General features: G+C 35.7%; 1 protein-coding gene across 1 annotated transcript; it reads left to right on the top strand.

Moving 5' to 3' along the window:
- Nucleotides 1-299: 299 nt before the first annotated feature.
- LOC124619734 (vesicle-associated membrane protein 4-like) lies at nt 300-8,445 on the top strand. Its single transcript, XM_047146306.1, has 5 exons — nt 300-616; nt 700-755; nt 1,096-1,149; nt 1,229-1,458; nt 7,935-8,445. The coding sequence occupies exons 1-5, from the start codon at nt 551-553 to the stop codon at nt 7,964-7,966; spliced, it is 438 nt and encodes a 145-aa protein (XP_047002262.1). The 5' UTR covers nt 300-550; the 3' UTR covers nt 7,967-8,445.
- Nucleotides 8,446-16,465: the final 8,020 nt, after the last annotated feature.

The following is a 16,465-nucleotide window of genomic DNA, read 5'->3' as shown; positions in this document are numbered from 1 at the left end:
TCTAGCTTTTCAAATGATCTAACAACTACGATTTGCGAACTTGCCCGGACATAGACCACTCTAAAATTGTCCAACTCCCTTAGCGCTCAGCCACAAGCATTTTATAAAAGTAAAGGATAAATTTTAACAAGTGTAAGCACGGTAAGTGCCAACTCCCAAAGACTCTCAAAAGCTGTCTAGCTAGTACCATTTGGTTTCGAATAGTTCTCATATACACCCGATTGATAGCAAAGACAGATCGTCCACAGCTTTCTTTCAATTTCTCCTTCATATTACTTACAGGGTGCTGCGCCCAGATGGCAGCACAGAACAGCGTGAAGTATCGCAGGATAGTGCTTTGCTTCTTGCATATAAATTTAACGATTGTGTTGTTCGTAGTTCCTGCGAAAAAAAAGCATTAAGAAATGAAAATTCTGGCAATATTTTGCTTGTCGTCTTTGAAGGTATCACTTGAAAATATTTTTCTACTGTGCCAGTTTCAGATGTGATGTTGCAGCAGTTCTTGTTTTGACAAGAAAGATGGTACGCGTTGGTGTTACATGAACGTATAATGCCGCCCAAGTTTAAGAAAACTGTGCCTCAAGAAGATTTAGTGGCCGCCAAAGATGAGGAAAGAGTGCGTTTTTTGTATCAGTTAGTAGTTTGAAAACTGATGTGTGAATTTATTCGGCGTCATTACTCCTGTTTCTCTCGTTTTAGGCTTCACTGTTGGAACAACAAAGTGGAAGTGAGGAAGATGAAGGTTTCTTTCTTAAGTAAGTTATTTATAACGAAAGTAAACATTATTGAACTGTTCAGCAAGTGACAAATAATGGGAGAATTCACTAATCTGTTTCCTAGTGAAGGCTTTAGTAACGCCTGTAAGTGATCAGTTATGTCAATTAGTGAATAATTATCGTCGTATTATGTTTTTGTGTCACTGTCAAATACTATAAAAGTGCCCGAAGTAATAAATTTACACAAACGAGTAATGAGGTTAACTTGTGACTTGGGTACTGTGTGTTTGCCTACTGTTAGTGGTAGTTGCTTTTTATTCAGGATTAATTTTGTTGTTTGAATTTTGTAGATTTACAAGGTAATTTGCATGTTTTTCAGTTCTCCATCAACAAAACGTGAAAAGAAAACCTTAGAAAACGAACGTATTAAACAGTAAGTAATTAATTGATTTCTTGTCGAAGTACCATTGATTTGGTGTATGACAACTGATTTTTGGTGTTTATTATAATAGAGTCCATGGTCAGATCACCGAAGTAATTGAAACATTAAGAGATAATGTGAAAATCATAGACAGAGGCAAACGTCTTGAAGAACTACAGGACACATCAGACAGATTGACAGCTGCGAGTATAGATTTCAGGGAAGCTTCTAACCGAATGAAAAGACGTGCCTGGGCTCAGCAGATGAGAACGCGAGCCGTATTAATTGCAGTTTGCATCATACTATTGGTGGGTTTGATAGGTAAGTCTTAAAAAGTATCTTGCGATAGATTCATTAAAGAGGCTGTAAGGATTTTTATATCTTAAGTCGCCTGTTATTTTTATGCTTCGGTTATTGAATAGGCTAATATTTCTTGAATTTACTGCTACATCGTGTTGTTAGAGCTATTTAGTTAAAGAAAAAAGTATTCAAGGCCCTCACAACTGCTATTTACATGCTAGCAAAATATCAAGTGTACTGGCAGTAAACATTTAGGCACAAGACTTTGTACATTTCTGTCAGCATAATGTCTATAGTCTCAGTTTTTCATGACTATATGTGTAGATTTGATGAATGATGTAACATTATGAAACTGTTGAGATGTGAAGAGTCACAATGGAGTTTGTTATTCTTAAACAGACATGGATACTGTAAACTTTGCCACATGAAGTCTGCTGCTTCAGTCTGTTACTGTGTGTACGAGATATTTTGTAGGCCTGTATAACATTTGTAAGGTTTTTTGTAGTGGAATACCAAGAATAAGAGCACAATAGCAGAGAAAGTCAATGAGATCCAACGTCTTGTTGTGTGGCTGGGCAATAACTTAAAGTGCAATACTCACAGAGAAAATATACTAAAGAAACAGTGGTTTGTGCTATGCTTTTTGTATTTGTGTCAGTCCTGTGATACCTCCACCCTAAAAACAGTTTATTGTACTTTAGTACTCTGTTCTCTCGCAACAGTTTACTTTGCTTAAGTACTCTATTCTCTTGCATGGTATTCCATTTTGGGGGCCAGTGTTTCAAAAAATTTTGTGATGCGAAAACGCCTCTAATCCTGTTTTCAGGGAACTGAAAATACTGCCTGTTCCCTGCATTTACATATTGGAAACTGTGACTTTTGTTAGTAAGAATTCACATTTGCTTCAGAGTAATAAATCTATTTTTGATCGTAGTACGTGTACTAGTGCAGACATTCACCTATATAGTCAGAACACTGGCCAAAAGGTTGCATGGTGTTAGAAATATGGATGGTTTGCTTTGAAATAAACTGTCATCATCAGTCAGAAAAAATAGAAATGTATTTAGGATTAGAGAAAAAAATATCTTACTGAAGCATCCTTTTTATGCTGTTGATGAATATCTACCTTAATTTATCCTAAAAGTTCTTGTACTCTTGGTCTACTGTGTGGCATTACTAAGGTATGTATAAGTTTATTGTAAAAATATATAATTGGTCTGAAATGTGCTGTTATGTTTTCAGGTTTTATTTTTTTACTTGTAGCATTGTTTGTATGCAGTGACTAAGTTTCTTAACTGTGATCTAGGCTTATGAGCTGTGCTATGCTGAGTTATTCGTGTATTATTACACATAAGCTAATCTGTTCAGCAATTTCTATAATTTGCAGCTTAAAATTTCTACCACATATTGTAAAGTGAAGTTTTGTTCTAAAAATTTTAAGAGTGTCCAGTATCCTTGTATGTCTCGTACATGTAGGATTTGATAGACTAAATAAAATAGTTGATACATCAGACTTCTCTGTGAGGCAGTGAATTAGGCAGTAGAGATAAATGTGCATGGAACTTAATAATTTTTTGTGAAACCAGAAAATATGTACAAGCAAACAGTCCTTATGTGGAGTAGAATTATTTGGTAACTAATAATGGTTTGTTCCTAGCAGCAATGTTTTTTTTTCTGGGGAGGGGCTGATTATTATTATTGTTGTTGTTGTTATGTGATTTACACTACTGTGTTGAATATAATTGTTAAATTGTAGACTACAGAGAACATCTTTAATTACATACTTATAAATGTTGTTGTTATTATTATGACAACCACTGAGGATGAAGGTAGTATGATGCTTCGTCTGCTTATGTTTAATTTCCTAATAGAGGATTTTAGTTTATAAATTGCACATTATTTGTAATGCACACTGGCGTACAGTGAATGAGCTGTACCCTTAGATTTCTATGAGTGGGATAATATTTCATTGTGATCTGTAACTAGTAATCCCCAACAAATACTGTCCAAGTTTATGTACAAAGATGACCCAGTATGGAACATTATTTACAAGTTCATCGTAATTTCACAGTTTAACAACACATATGTGCTGTAAACATGTGGTAATTGGCGCATTTCATTTTAAATCACCCAAACCTCATTGCCATTGCCATCATGTCACAGATATTTTTGAAAATTTGGTGTAAGAAAGTGCATAAATAGAAAGAGATAAAATTTTTTTTTTCATATTTTTTAGACCCAAACTGTAGCCAGGGGAGGGGGGGGGGGCATTTTGAAATGTCTAGTATTTTCTCCATCTAACTACTGTCACTCCCTTATTTATAAATCAATTTTATTCAATTTGGTGTCATTAGAAAGATAAAAGGACCAACTATATCACTAAACTATAAAAATGCTGTTTTAAAGTACACCACAAAAGGATGAAGGGTGACTTGAATGGAGCATCCTTAAGCAAACAGGTATAGTTCTCTGCAAAATCCACTATGATGATGCATGTAGTAACAGAAAGGGTTACTTTGCTTGATTTGAAGTAGTGACTCTGAGATTTTGATACATAATGATGTTGTGTTAAGTTTTGAAGTTTTTTGCATGATATACTCAACAAATTCATCAGTCGTCTTCATTAATGTCTCCAGTGTTGGTCGATCAGCTTGCATCCATTGTTTGAATACAACATTTTCACAATCTTGTAAGGACTCCAGCTCCACAAAAAAATTGCGCAGTTCATATTCGTTAAGACACAGAGAACAGCGATGCAGCATGCACTCCTCGTTTTCCAGATTGCACGTAAGTTTCTGTAGAAGTTCAGTGTACGGTTCTTTCACATGTGCAGCATACGTTAACAGTTTTATGTTTTGGTGACACATGCATACACATACAGTTATACATTCCACAACTGTTTACAATAACACATTCTTTTGGCCTCAGTTCACAAAATTTAGTAAAACCAATTTTATCTTCAGGGTATTTATCTCTGAAAGCTAAGTATACATCTTTCAGATTATCTAAATTTAGTCTTTTTGCTTTGTACACTCTTGCCATTTTCTGAAGGCACAGGCACAGTCTTTTTATTAGCAGAAATGCGACTTATATCATCTTCACAGTAAAAATTCTGGACACGTTTTTCCACAACCTTACCTATTCTGTTTCAGACATTATATCTCCCTTTTGACAAAATACCATCTTCTTTTAGCAATATCTCGATTTATTTACCATGTATTCTGTAGTGTTAAAAAAAATTTGGCGTTTTTCTTTACTCCATGAAGCTGGTGCTAAGGTAAGTATTTGTAGTTTTTCTTTAACAGAACTTGTGCTGAATTTCTCTTTAAGTTCTTGCATTAAAATATTACAGTCTGTACATTCAGCACTACCAGTTTCTTCAGACACATTTTTCACTGAAATATGTAGCACTTCTGATGCTGTTTGTTGAAATTTTAAAGCTAAGCGACAAGACTTGGACCGAATGTATTCTGGATACCTGTGTTGTGCTCTCTTGGTAACCTTAAATGGTGAAATTTCAAGTAATTCACAACTTTCATTAAGTTTTTGAATAGCTGTAGATGGATCTGGTGTATATTCTTGAGCTTCAACTTTACATTCATCCATCCCTGGAAGGTTATCCCCCATAGGAGATAAAATGTCCTTACGGCATGTTATGCACAGCTTGGTACCTGGGATAAGTCCGAGGGTTTTATATTTCATTGCCTTGGTTAAAGAAATGGGTTTCAAAAATTTCTTAGCAATCTTTTTACCATGCTTCTTAAAAGGGCCACAGCAAATTCATTGTCTGTCTTCAAATGTTCCCAAATAGACCCTTGTGTGAGAACAGCAAACACTCTCAATATTTTCACAGGTGCTTCTTAGCTTCAGTAATTCAATATCAGCTTGATTCAGGATTGACATATGTGTTAAATAAATCTCTTCTGACACAAAACCTAAAAAAACCTTTGTTTTCCGTTTTGAATCAACTGTGTATGTTGCAGAAAAGAACTGGATGGTTTGAAAGTTCTCTAATTAGTCAAGAATCTATAAGGGGGAAATGAGAAAGAGTTAATGACCACTCTATATTACACACGGACCCCTCAATATGGAACCCCTCGATATGTATAACCCCTCAATACGATATTCTAAAACCCCTAACTTGATAGTGTGACATATTTTATGACAGTCAGTCAAATGGTACTATAGGAGCGTAGTAAGGTTCATTATACGAAAAACCTCTGATTGTGAAATTGAATTATGTTTATTATAATTTGTTTTATTTATTTTATTTGAATTATTGTATATAAGTAATAAATTTTACATAAATAAAGAAATTTTTTGTTTTAAATTCTGCGTAAAACACTTGTAATGTGAAAAATGTTGTATTGATAATGTCTTAACAGCCTTTAAAATGAAATACCTAAAAATTAACTTTCAACTGTCAATAAAAAAATCAATGACAAAAATAATATTAATTATTTATTTATTATGTGATTATATATTGTTAAAATTGAGTGGATTAATGATTGGTTTGAAGGTAATATATATTTCAAGTATATAAATTACATTTAATAAATAAATTAATATACAGATCTCGATTTTTTAATTTATAATTAAACTGATGAATAGAGAATAAATAATAATTTAAAGCATAATAACTAATTATAAAAAACCTTCAAAATTGAGTTGTAAATATGGCTAAATTTTAATGTAATGCATTTTTAAATCAATTATCACTGATCATAATATAATTTTGTATGAAACAAAGTTATTTATTAATAAATAATAGTAATATTTATATGAATATATCATTATTTATAATGATAATTGATATAAAAAACACGTGGAAAAAAGTTAAATAAAATACGTGATTTTTTTTTTTCACTCATTATAATATTTGATAATAAAATTCACTAAAACATCTGATAACAAGCCACAATTAAACAAAGCATATACTGCAACAACCGTTTGTAGGTTGTAATATGATTGCGTAGTCTAGCGTAAGTTCATAAAAATTATACATCATCAAGGAGCACTGTAATACGTTGAAAAAATGCAACCCATTGCACTTACGGAAGTTAAATTGAGTCTCCCTGGTTATATGTTACGCAACTATGCATGGATTGGATGAATTCTTTCTCTTTTCAGTGTCAATCTTTCCTCTTCACTATCTCATATTGAGGTGCTCTATTTCCTGGACGTTATCATATTGAGGGTTTTGTCTGTTCTTTCAAATAACTTACAAGACAAAATGGCTGCTTATGTAAGAAGCATAAAATCAAGACCATAAAGTGCACAGACACACAAAAACATAACACACACAGCCTGTGTTGCATGTGAGTGTGGCTGCTAGACTGAATTTTTCATTGCTGTTTCATGTATTGTTGATCAGCTATTTGAAGCAATTAATTATTACAGCATTGTTGAAAAAGTATAAGATCTAACAATAGAGGACAAACACTCTTCCGGTTTGTTTTTTTATTTTAAATAGTATGGCAGTAGGAATTATTTGAAACAAAAATTCAGATGGTGAAACTTGTGATTCTGCTGAAAAAAATTTTCTGAAATTTGCAAAAAGAATTTGGTGAGAAATTACATTAATTACAAATTTTCAAACATTTGTTGCTTAGACACAGCACTTTAATAATTTTTATATTATAGCTCTATTCTTTTACTTTCCAATGGCACCAAATTGAATAAAATTTATTCATAAATAAAAAAAGTTATAGTGGTTACAAACTTAACAAGACACTCCATTTCTCAACGCCAGTTGGTAGAAGGGGCCCAATTTCAAAATAGTCTCCTAATTACAGTTTTGGTCAAAAAGTTCCAGAAAAAATATTTTAACCCTAACTCATCATTATATACATTCTTACACCAAATTTTCAGAAAAATCTGTGACATAAGGGAAACGACCACTGGGTGATTTGACATGAAATTATCCAATTGACTGTTGTTGATTCATTTTGATGATGATTGTGAAATATCATCATGAAGCTACAAATGATGTAAAAATAATGGATATGATTTTTCATTTTTGTAGTTCCCCATTTGTAGTAGAAGCGCAGAATTCATGTTTGTGACATTGGCTCTCCTTTATTGTATTCCTTGTTATTTCAACAAACTTTCATTCCTTTGCATTTTGTCAAGCAACATTTTTTTAGATTTTATTCTGCTAGTCAAATACAAACACCATCTCTGTCTGAACATTGTTAGATGCAAGGTCAGTTTGCAGTATTAGAAGTATTTACATCTCTTGAATTTAGAATAAAAAAAGCTTCATATTTTTACTTATGGTGGCTTATTGTTACAAGCTCTACACCCTCGTTAGGTTTTTGCATTTGGAAATAAATTTGTTTGTTGTGAAATAAGTTTGTTTAGTTTTAAAGTAACTATTGGTTGTGGTTTTCCTTGGCACACATACATTGATTTTTGAGTCAGTTGCTACCACATCACATATTTTAATTGCCTGTTTAAATTGCAGTCATTGAAACAGCTATTTTGTTGTATTTCAGTTCCAGTCATCGTCCATTATTCCCGAGCCTGAAGACATCTCTGTGTTCGAATATTTGAAGATAATGTCTTTGAACTTAAATAGGATGTGTGTGTCCTGAAGTGTTCTGCGTTCTGAATAGTTGGAGAGTAGTTTTAACCGTTCCAGTGTATATTACAGCTTAACTTATCAGAACTTACATGTTTTCAGTTACCTCTGTTTAACTGTGTTTGTTGGGTCATTGGCACAGTCACATTATGTCACACTTAATCATTAAGCCTGCTAGTGCTTACTCAATAAATTGAATTATCTTGCCAAATAATCCAGGCTGTGCACATTATGGCAATGTTAGAACAGTAAGGTCATACAGACTGTACAGTGAGTTGTCAAACCAAGCTTCAGGTTGGAAACATTGAATAAATCGTGTAAACTAGTCACAAAATTTTTTTCAGTTATGTGACAGAATTCTGTGATTCCATCAACATACATGTGCATATAGCTATTCATAAATAAATTAATATGTGCACAATTCAGAATTCCCTGTCTGTCATTGTTTGGCACCCCTTTCAACTTCTCTCTTTGTACTGTGCATACACGTGTGAGAAACAAAAATGCATTTGCCGACACCAAATTCGTTTCTTACTTTCTTTCAATGTTTTATACATACCTTGTGCAAAATCACAACTTAATTCCCCTCTTGCAATTGTACACTCTACCTACTGACTGATTTGACTTCTTACTATACACTGCAGTACTGTGAAATGGCACACATGGGCTACATGGTGAAGCACTAGCCCAGTAAACCATTAGAGTTATCCAAGCATCTAATAATGGAAAATCCAGGATGGAATAATGACAGTATTTTGTAAAGGATAGATTGCTACTCACCATAAAGAGAAGATATAGAGTTGCAGACAGGCACAACAAAAAGATTGGTAAATGTGAGCTTCCAGCTAAAGGGCCTTCTGTAAATATGGTCCATGTCTAGATGTTGCAACAGGAGTATTAGGATCTACACAGTAACAATCTGAAACGCGTTTTTTCCCCCACTTCTTCAACAAAATTGCCTGCAGTATATTTGTAAGTCTTTTTTTATCCTCATTTGTTAAGATACCTATTTTATGTTAGAATTTCCTCATAAACATTAGACAGTGCCTGCCCAAAGAAGAGAGAGTCAAAAAGTAGCAGTTACACAAATATCAGTAATAATTGCTTTATGTATTGCAACTCTGATGTCATTAACAAAATCACATTGAGAATATCTGCACATCAAACATGAATGCTGTTTGTAAGTCAACCATAATATTTTTAAAAGCTTTTTCAAAAAATATGGAGCCAGGCAGTCATCAAGATGCATTTTTCTAGGGGCACCCTATATTATTTGCAGAGTTGTATCTATTTGGTGGCAAATATCATTTGACATTACATGTCCATCCTAAAGCAAAAAACTTAATAACATATGTGGGGAAGTAGCTCTGAGAAAATGATGATAAAAGAGATTAAATGGCCAGAGAGCCTTGTGGTCATGAAATAGTATACGTATGTCGGGACAGTGCCTAGGTCAAGTACAGGTGCTAGACATTATCTGTTTACATGTGTGTGGCTCCTGTTATTGTGTTTGAACAACAAACTAGTTGGTGTGAGTTAAATAAGCAAATTATAAGTGCTACTGGTTAATCAGAAATTCAGCTGAAGTAATTGTAATATTTTTGAAACAATTGCTGAGACAAGGAAAGGAAGTTCAGCCGCACAAACATATTGGCAGACATGTAAAGATGCGAAACAATAAGGTAAGTATGGTAACTCTGCAGTCAAACCAAAGCACTTCAAAAAACTGTTTCTCAGCAAATTATCCGTAAGTTAAATTACACAGGATTTGAGAAAATGCTGAATTTAAATGTTAATATGTTTAATGGACAGGATGTGGCAACTCAAGTTATTTTAAACCTTACTCACAGGTCCATTAAGAAAGTAATGAACCCATCTCTTGCAAAATACAGAACTTTACACAGCAAATAGAGACACAGGTGATGTGTGTGAGAGTTGTGCTTACGTGTATGTTTTCTACTTCAGAAGAAGGCCGTATGGCCAAAAGCTTCACTGTATAGCAGTCTTTTTGTTGTGCCTGTCTGCTACTCACCATCTCCTTATATGGTGAGTAGCAATCTATCCTTTTCACGATATTGTTGTTACCCCATCCTGGACTTTCCATTGTTTAACTCCACATTCTTACAACTACCAGTGGTAGTTTGGCACGGAATTGTTGAGAAAACTGGAAAAAATGCACCAGCAATGGAAGAAAATTAAGAGCCATGTAATAGTTCCTGTCTATAGAGAATTTCTTGGTTTTGTAGTGATGTAGTAATGTAAGTTTTGAGGCACTTATGACCTCCCCTCCTCAACACAACTCTTGTCTTGACAGATTTTGCAAAGAGGCTGAAAAAAGTGAACCTGTGTTGGATGGAAAGCATAAGAAAGAGTGTCCAAAGGTACAAAAAGTTTACAGTGCTGTGAGTGAAGTTGTGAAATGCCCTGACAGATTAAACTGTCTGCTAGACCAGTACAACAGCCCGTGCCCTTACCTTTCGTAGAAATGCTTTTACAGACTGACCAATCCTGGCACAACTCATGATCCATCTCCACTGTTGTTAGACCTCTTATAACCTATCAGGAAATTTTGGACCAATAAATCTGTAAAAACCTGAACTTGTACATTGAATTCCGTGTAATGAGTGTCCATTATAAAGTTTCACTGTTATGTTCCTGAGAAAATAGAAATATGTATGGCATTGTGAAATTTCAGATGAATGTAGATTTTGAATGTACATCTCAGAGCTTATCAAATAATTACACTGATATTACAGCAGCTGACTTCCATTAGGATAGCCTACAGAAATAAAAATTCTTAGTTTAAGGTGACAAATTATGTGGAAAATAAATTTACCTTCTCCTTTGTATCCCCTCCATGGGTTACACATCGAAAATCTTAATTGTTTAGTCAGCATCTGTTCACTCATATAAGATCAGTCAAATGAAAGGTATAGCAAACTTGCAATCTGACGTGCCAAATGCAACAGTGTCTTTCATTGGTCTGTCAAATGACGCTCGTAGTGAAGGCACCCTCTCGTTTTATCATATGACAGGTCGTGTGCTTAAAGCATTAAAAAAATAGAGAGGAGGAGAGAAATAAATCTGATGTTGCTGTTCAATTTAACTGTTGGATTTTGAGACATAAGCAAAGTGAAACTGGATAATTTCTTTCCAGAGTGTGTTGAAGTGATATTAATTTAATAACCTAAACTAGGCTGAAGGCATCTGCATCCCTCCACACTCTTCAGAACAGAAAAGATAATTCGTTCAATCAGAAAAGGAAACTTGTACTAGTAATTGTTTATTAAAATCATGTCATCTTGTCATGTCTTTCTCAGAATGATGCACAGCATTTGGATCTTGTGCTGAACACAAGTCTACAATATATCTATGACATTCATCATTTTGATCATATTTTACAATCTTTTGCACAGCTACATCCAGACAAGTGCTGAACTTTCAATGCGATATATGTGCTTTACTGTCTGCTCAAGCTTTATGGAGGACGTGAGGTGTAGTAGCTACATACCAATGAAAAGATTAACACATGGTAGGAAAAGATGGGAACAGCTTAAAATCATTTGTGAGAGGAATGGTGGGAGCGGGTTTACTGTCCCCGTATCTCACCTCGGCCTTAACACACTGAACAATACAGTAGAAACAATCATTCACAACCCTTCAAAATTAGTTTTGTCTCTATCACACAGATGAATCCAAACCCTTTTTGTAGCAGGAACCTAACTTTGAAACGAGCTACTTCATGGTATTAAAGAATCATACGAGATGCAACAATAAAGTAATGAGACTGATGTGGGGAGAAAAAAAAGTTGCTTACCGTTTTAGTCAAGTTTAGTGTTGTCTCCTTCAAAGTAGTTCCCTTCTGATTGCACACACTTTTTCCAGCACTTCTGGTAACATTTCCGGAACTCACCTTCTGTATATCCTCCAAGACCCTCGTCACAGCTTTTTGTACATCTTGTGTTGTTTGAAAATGGTGTCCCGTGACCGCCGTTTTGACTCTCGGAAATAGAAAAAAGTCTCACAAAGCAATATCTGGTGAATAAGGTGGCTGTGGTAGTACTGTAATTTGTTTTGAGGTTAAAAATTGCTGTACTGACAGAGTGGCATGGCGCATTATCGTGATGCAGAATCCAATTATCAGCAATGTTGGCACAGACACGAAGGACTCTCTTTACGAAGTCTTTCTAAAATTTCTTTGTAGTAATATTGGTTAACTGTTTGTCCAGGAGGCACCCACTCTTTATGAACAATTCCCTTGGAATCAAAGCAGCACACAAGCATGCATTTCACTTTTGACTTTGACATGCGAACTTTTTTTATGTCTGGGTGATCCCTTTGAGCACCATTGCGAACTTGGGAGTTTTGTCTCTGCTGGACCGTACTGAAAAAACCAACTTTCATCACCAGTAATAACACAGCTCAACAATTCTGGATTGATTTCCGTTTGCTCTAACAGATCGGCTGCCACATTTTTCCGTGTTTCTCGCTGTTGTAGTGTGAGATTTTTGGGGACCATTTTTGCACAAATCTTTCTCATATCAAGATCTTCAGTTATTATTAGACGAACCGTTTCTCGATTGATGTTCAGTTCTTCTGCAATCATTTTCACGGATAATCTTCGATCAGATCGTACGAGTTCATGCACCCTGGCCAAGTTGACATCCCTCCATGAGGTTGATGATTGTCTACTGCAGTCTTCATCTTCAACATTCATTCTGCCTTCACTGAACATTTTATGCCAACAAGAAACTTGAGCTCTTGACATGACCACCTCTCCAAAAGCCTTCTGAAGCTTATTGTAAGTTGTTTCACGTTTTCACCCAATTTAATGCAAAAAGAAATGGCATACCATTGTGCAATATTATGCTGTTCGTGACAAGAGACACAAACACGTGTTGACTTATTACAGCACAACTCACAACTGAGCAGGTGCATCGATGTGCTGCTTGGACTATAAGCAGCTTATTGACCAAAGTCAAAGATATTGTGCATACACAAGCCTGCAGGGTTGCCACATCTTGCAAAGAAAATCAGTCTCATTACTTTATTGCCACACCTCATATCCCCAGCCCCAAAAGACAGCTAATACCTCTCTCCTGAAACCGCAATTATGTATGCTCTTGTTTGAATGTACTCTTTACAACTAGGTACTGTACTTTCCCAACAGGTCTTTCTCTCGTAAAACATCGTCATATCTATATTAGGCATTGGCCCAAAGTGTGTCAGTTTTACTTAATGACATTAAGATTTGGGGACTACCTGACCTTTCGACAAGTGGTGTCTCGCATAAATGACAGAATATGTCATCTGTATGCATGGTCAATACAGTATTCGAGAATTGTCCATCTTTCTTGTAGCCTTCATAGGCACATACATTTCTGTATGTTCTCCAAAACTGATGAAAATCCAAGCAAGCACATTTTCAGTCAGTTATTGGGTATTTTTGTTAATGCTACTGTCCCTGCATTCTCCAGGTCAGTGTGCATTGAGAATCCAACTTTACCGTGAACTTGGTTTGTGGGTGAAAGAAGCAGGCCATAATTTTTTTCAGCATCCAACTATTGCGGTTATCACACCAATGCAAAATGAGCCTCACATCTGCAAGTAATTGTAATGATAATGATGAACTTAATTCATAACAGTGTCCACCTCCGTAGCGTAGTGGTAGCGTTACCACCTACCACACGGGGCCTGGGTTCAATTCCCGGCAGGGGACTGGGTGTTGTGTGTCCTTCATCATCATTTTCATCATTATTGACTCGCAAGTCGCCAAAGTGGCATCATTTCAAAAGGACTTGCACTATGGTGGCCGAACTCCCCCGAATGGGGCCTCCCGGCCAACAATGCCATACGATAATTTCATTTTTTTTTCATTCATTACAGTTTATCAACAGGTTGATGATTATCAAAGACTGATATGCAGTCTACACAACAGCTGCAGTAAAAAGCAGAGGTTTTCTTATGATCTGATTACTGAATTTAATTCTGGCCCTCAACAACTTGATTAAGAATAAATAAAAACAAAGTTAAAATTTTATGTTCTACAGTGAGATTTGAACTTGCTTACAACATAACTGTCAATGGCTGTGCCATAGTGCATACACTGGTTCCTATCAGATCACCGAAGTTAGCACGGTCTGGCATGGTCAGCCCACAGGAGGGTGACCATCCAGGGTGCCATGTGCTGTTGACCTACTAGTGTGCACTTAGCCTTGTGATGCCATTTGAGGAGCTACTTTACTGTGCAGTAGCAGCTCCAGGTCATGGAGACTGACAACAGCTGGGAGAGCGATGTGCTGACCCCACGCCTCCCAATATCCGCATCCGGTGATGCTATTCGACTGAGGATGACACTGTCATATGTCTGTTCTGTTGGGCCTTCGAAGACCTGTTCATACAGAGAGAGAGGAGAGTTACAGCATACTTCATCCTTTTTACAGTAGAGTGTTTTAATTTGCAAAAATAATAAAATACAGTATTTAAATGGTTTTCACTGAAATAATGGCAGTTTATTGATTTGCTCTGTCGTTTTGCACATATTTTGTTTGTTATTTGTGTGTCATTGAGTATTCTTTGTTTTAATTTCTGTTTCCATTCTTATATTTAATATTTATATTACTTGATAGTAAGTATTTAGAAAATAGATAAAAATGCATTATTTTTGGATCATTAATTATTAGAAATCTAATTTCAAATGCATTGAAAACTTTTTTTGCTATTCCCACAGGTCCATTAGGTACACTAACCCTTTTTGTCTTACATTTGTAATGGTATTCGAGCAGTCATACTGTTGCCAGTCTTTTCAACAGTGGGAATGGTCAAAATGCAAAGAGCGAGGGGAACAAGGGTGGTCACTTTTGTTGACATGAGCTATTATTTTTGCCTTTAGCTCTTACCTTATGTTTCTCAAAGCACAGGAACCAGTGTTCATTGGTATTCAGTTTGGTACAATCAAATGTTCCAGTTTCTGAGATTAATTGTATACCACATTTTTCCATTTCGTTGGTGCAGCCCCTTAATTCATGTTTTTTTCCATTCTTGTGCTCACTGATGACATGGTTTTGATTCCTTTTTTTTCCAACTGGCTTTCCTCATAGTGGATAGTAGATTTGTTACACAATTCTTTCCCGTACATTTGCTGCAGTTTCCAGTGCATAACTTCTTGTGTTTGGAATCTTTTTGTGTTGTTGTTGTTGTGGTATTCAGTCCCGAGACTGGTTTGATGCAGCTCTCCGTGCTTCTCTATCCTGTGCAAGCTTCTTCATCTCCCAGTACTCACTGCAACCTACATCCTTCTGAATCTATCTTTTGTATACATCAAAATTTATAATGTATGTTGGATATATCATATTGCCAGTGACACAGTGTGCTCTAGCTTCTAGTTGATGTTAGTAAGGTTCTTAGCTGAAAATCCTTTCTGCACAGCCGATTATGTTTTTCTTGGAAATAGGAATGCGGGAAGTCACCTGATATTTTTAAACCAGTTATGTGAATTGTTGCCTTGGTGATCTTCTCATTTCCTCGATCCCAACAGGTGTGACAGAACTCAGTCAGCACGCTCAAAAGGAAGGCAAATTAAAGGTAAGTGTCTCATTGACAGTAATGTCGTGTATGACAGAGTAAAAGCTATGATTAGGAAAAGGACACAAAAAGAAATCAGCCATAGCCTTTTTTAAGGGAACCATCCCAGCAATTGTGATAAGTGATTTAGGGAAAGAATATAAATCCAAATATTGACGGTCAGCTGAATATCTTAAGTGCTGCCCTTCTGAATGAAGGTCCATTGTCTTAATTCTGTAAAGAAATAATTATCCTGTTTTAGGCAGTTTCTTATCACTGTATCACCTTGTTCAACAACTAGTGAGATTTGTATATGTGCAAGATCAGTTCAGTAGTTGTGCAAGAGGAAAATCTGAAAGAGGTTATTGCTGCACGTTCTTAGGTATATGGTGTTCGAATGGATACATTTCACAAGACCGGTGCAGTAATTGTGAGAAGGGAAAGACGGAGGCTATTGATGTAAGTGTTAAGGGATTTGGTACTGTAGGGGTTACATCTGCCATAAACAAATCTATAGGCAGACTCTTTCTCTGATTCTCTAATGAATAAACCTCACACTTCCAGATAACTTTTAAGTACACGCCTTTTCAACATAGTACTACCATGCCCCTGATTCCCAAATACTTACACTGTCAAGATTATTACTTTCTCAAGTCAAGCTGTGAAATGCAATTATTTCTCCCAGATAGCCTTCTCACACCTCCCACTGTCACCTCCTCCACGTACTTCTCAAATCATACAACATGATCAGACCTTTATTCTTATCCAAAAGTTTGTAAGCTTGCAGTTGATACCATCTGTAAAAATACCCAGTGCACCCACTCACTACCATTAAACTAACCCCACCACTCGTAAATCTTACAACATTAAAGACCGATCAAC

This window comes from Schistocerca americana, chromosome 6, assembly GCF_021461395.2.
Source record: "Schistocerca americana isolate TAMUIC-IGC-003095 chromosome 6, iqSchAmer2.1, whole genome shotgun sequence".
NCBI lineage: Eukaryota > Metazoa > Arthropoda > Insecta > Orthoptera > Acrididae > Schistocerca > Schistocerca americana.
Note: the sequence above shows the minus strand (reverse complement) of the source record. Positions and strands in the feature narration are given on the sequence as shown.

Bases quoted from the DNA above. Each gene is read 5' to 3' on its own strand.
- LOC124619734 (XM_047146306.1), top strand. From the start codon at position 551: ATGCCGCCCAAGTTTAAGAAAACTGTGCCTCAAGAAGATTTAGTGGCC. The intron at 617-699 runs GTGCGTTTTTTG...CTCTCGTTTTAG, and splicing joins CCGCCAAAGATGAGGAAAGA to GCTTCACTGTTGGAACAACA. The intron at 756-1,095 runs GTAAGTTATTTA...CATGTTTTTCAG, and splicing joins GATGAAGGTTTCTTTCTTAA to TTCTCCATCAACAAAACGTG.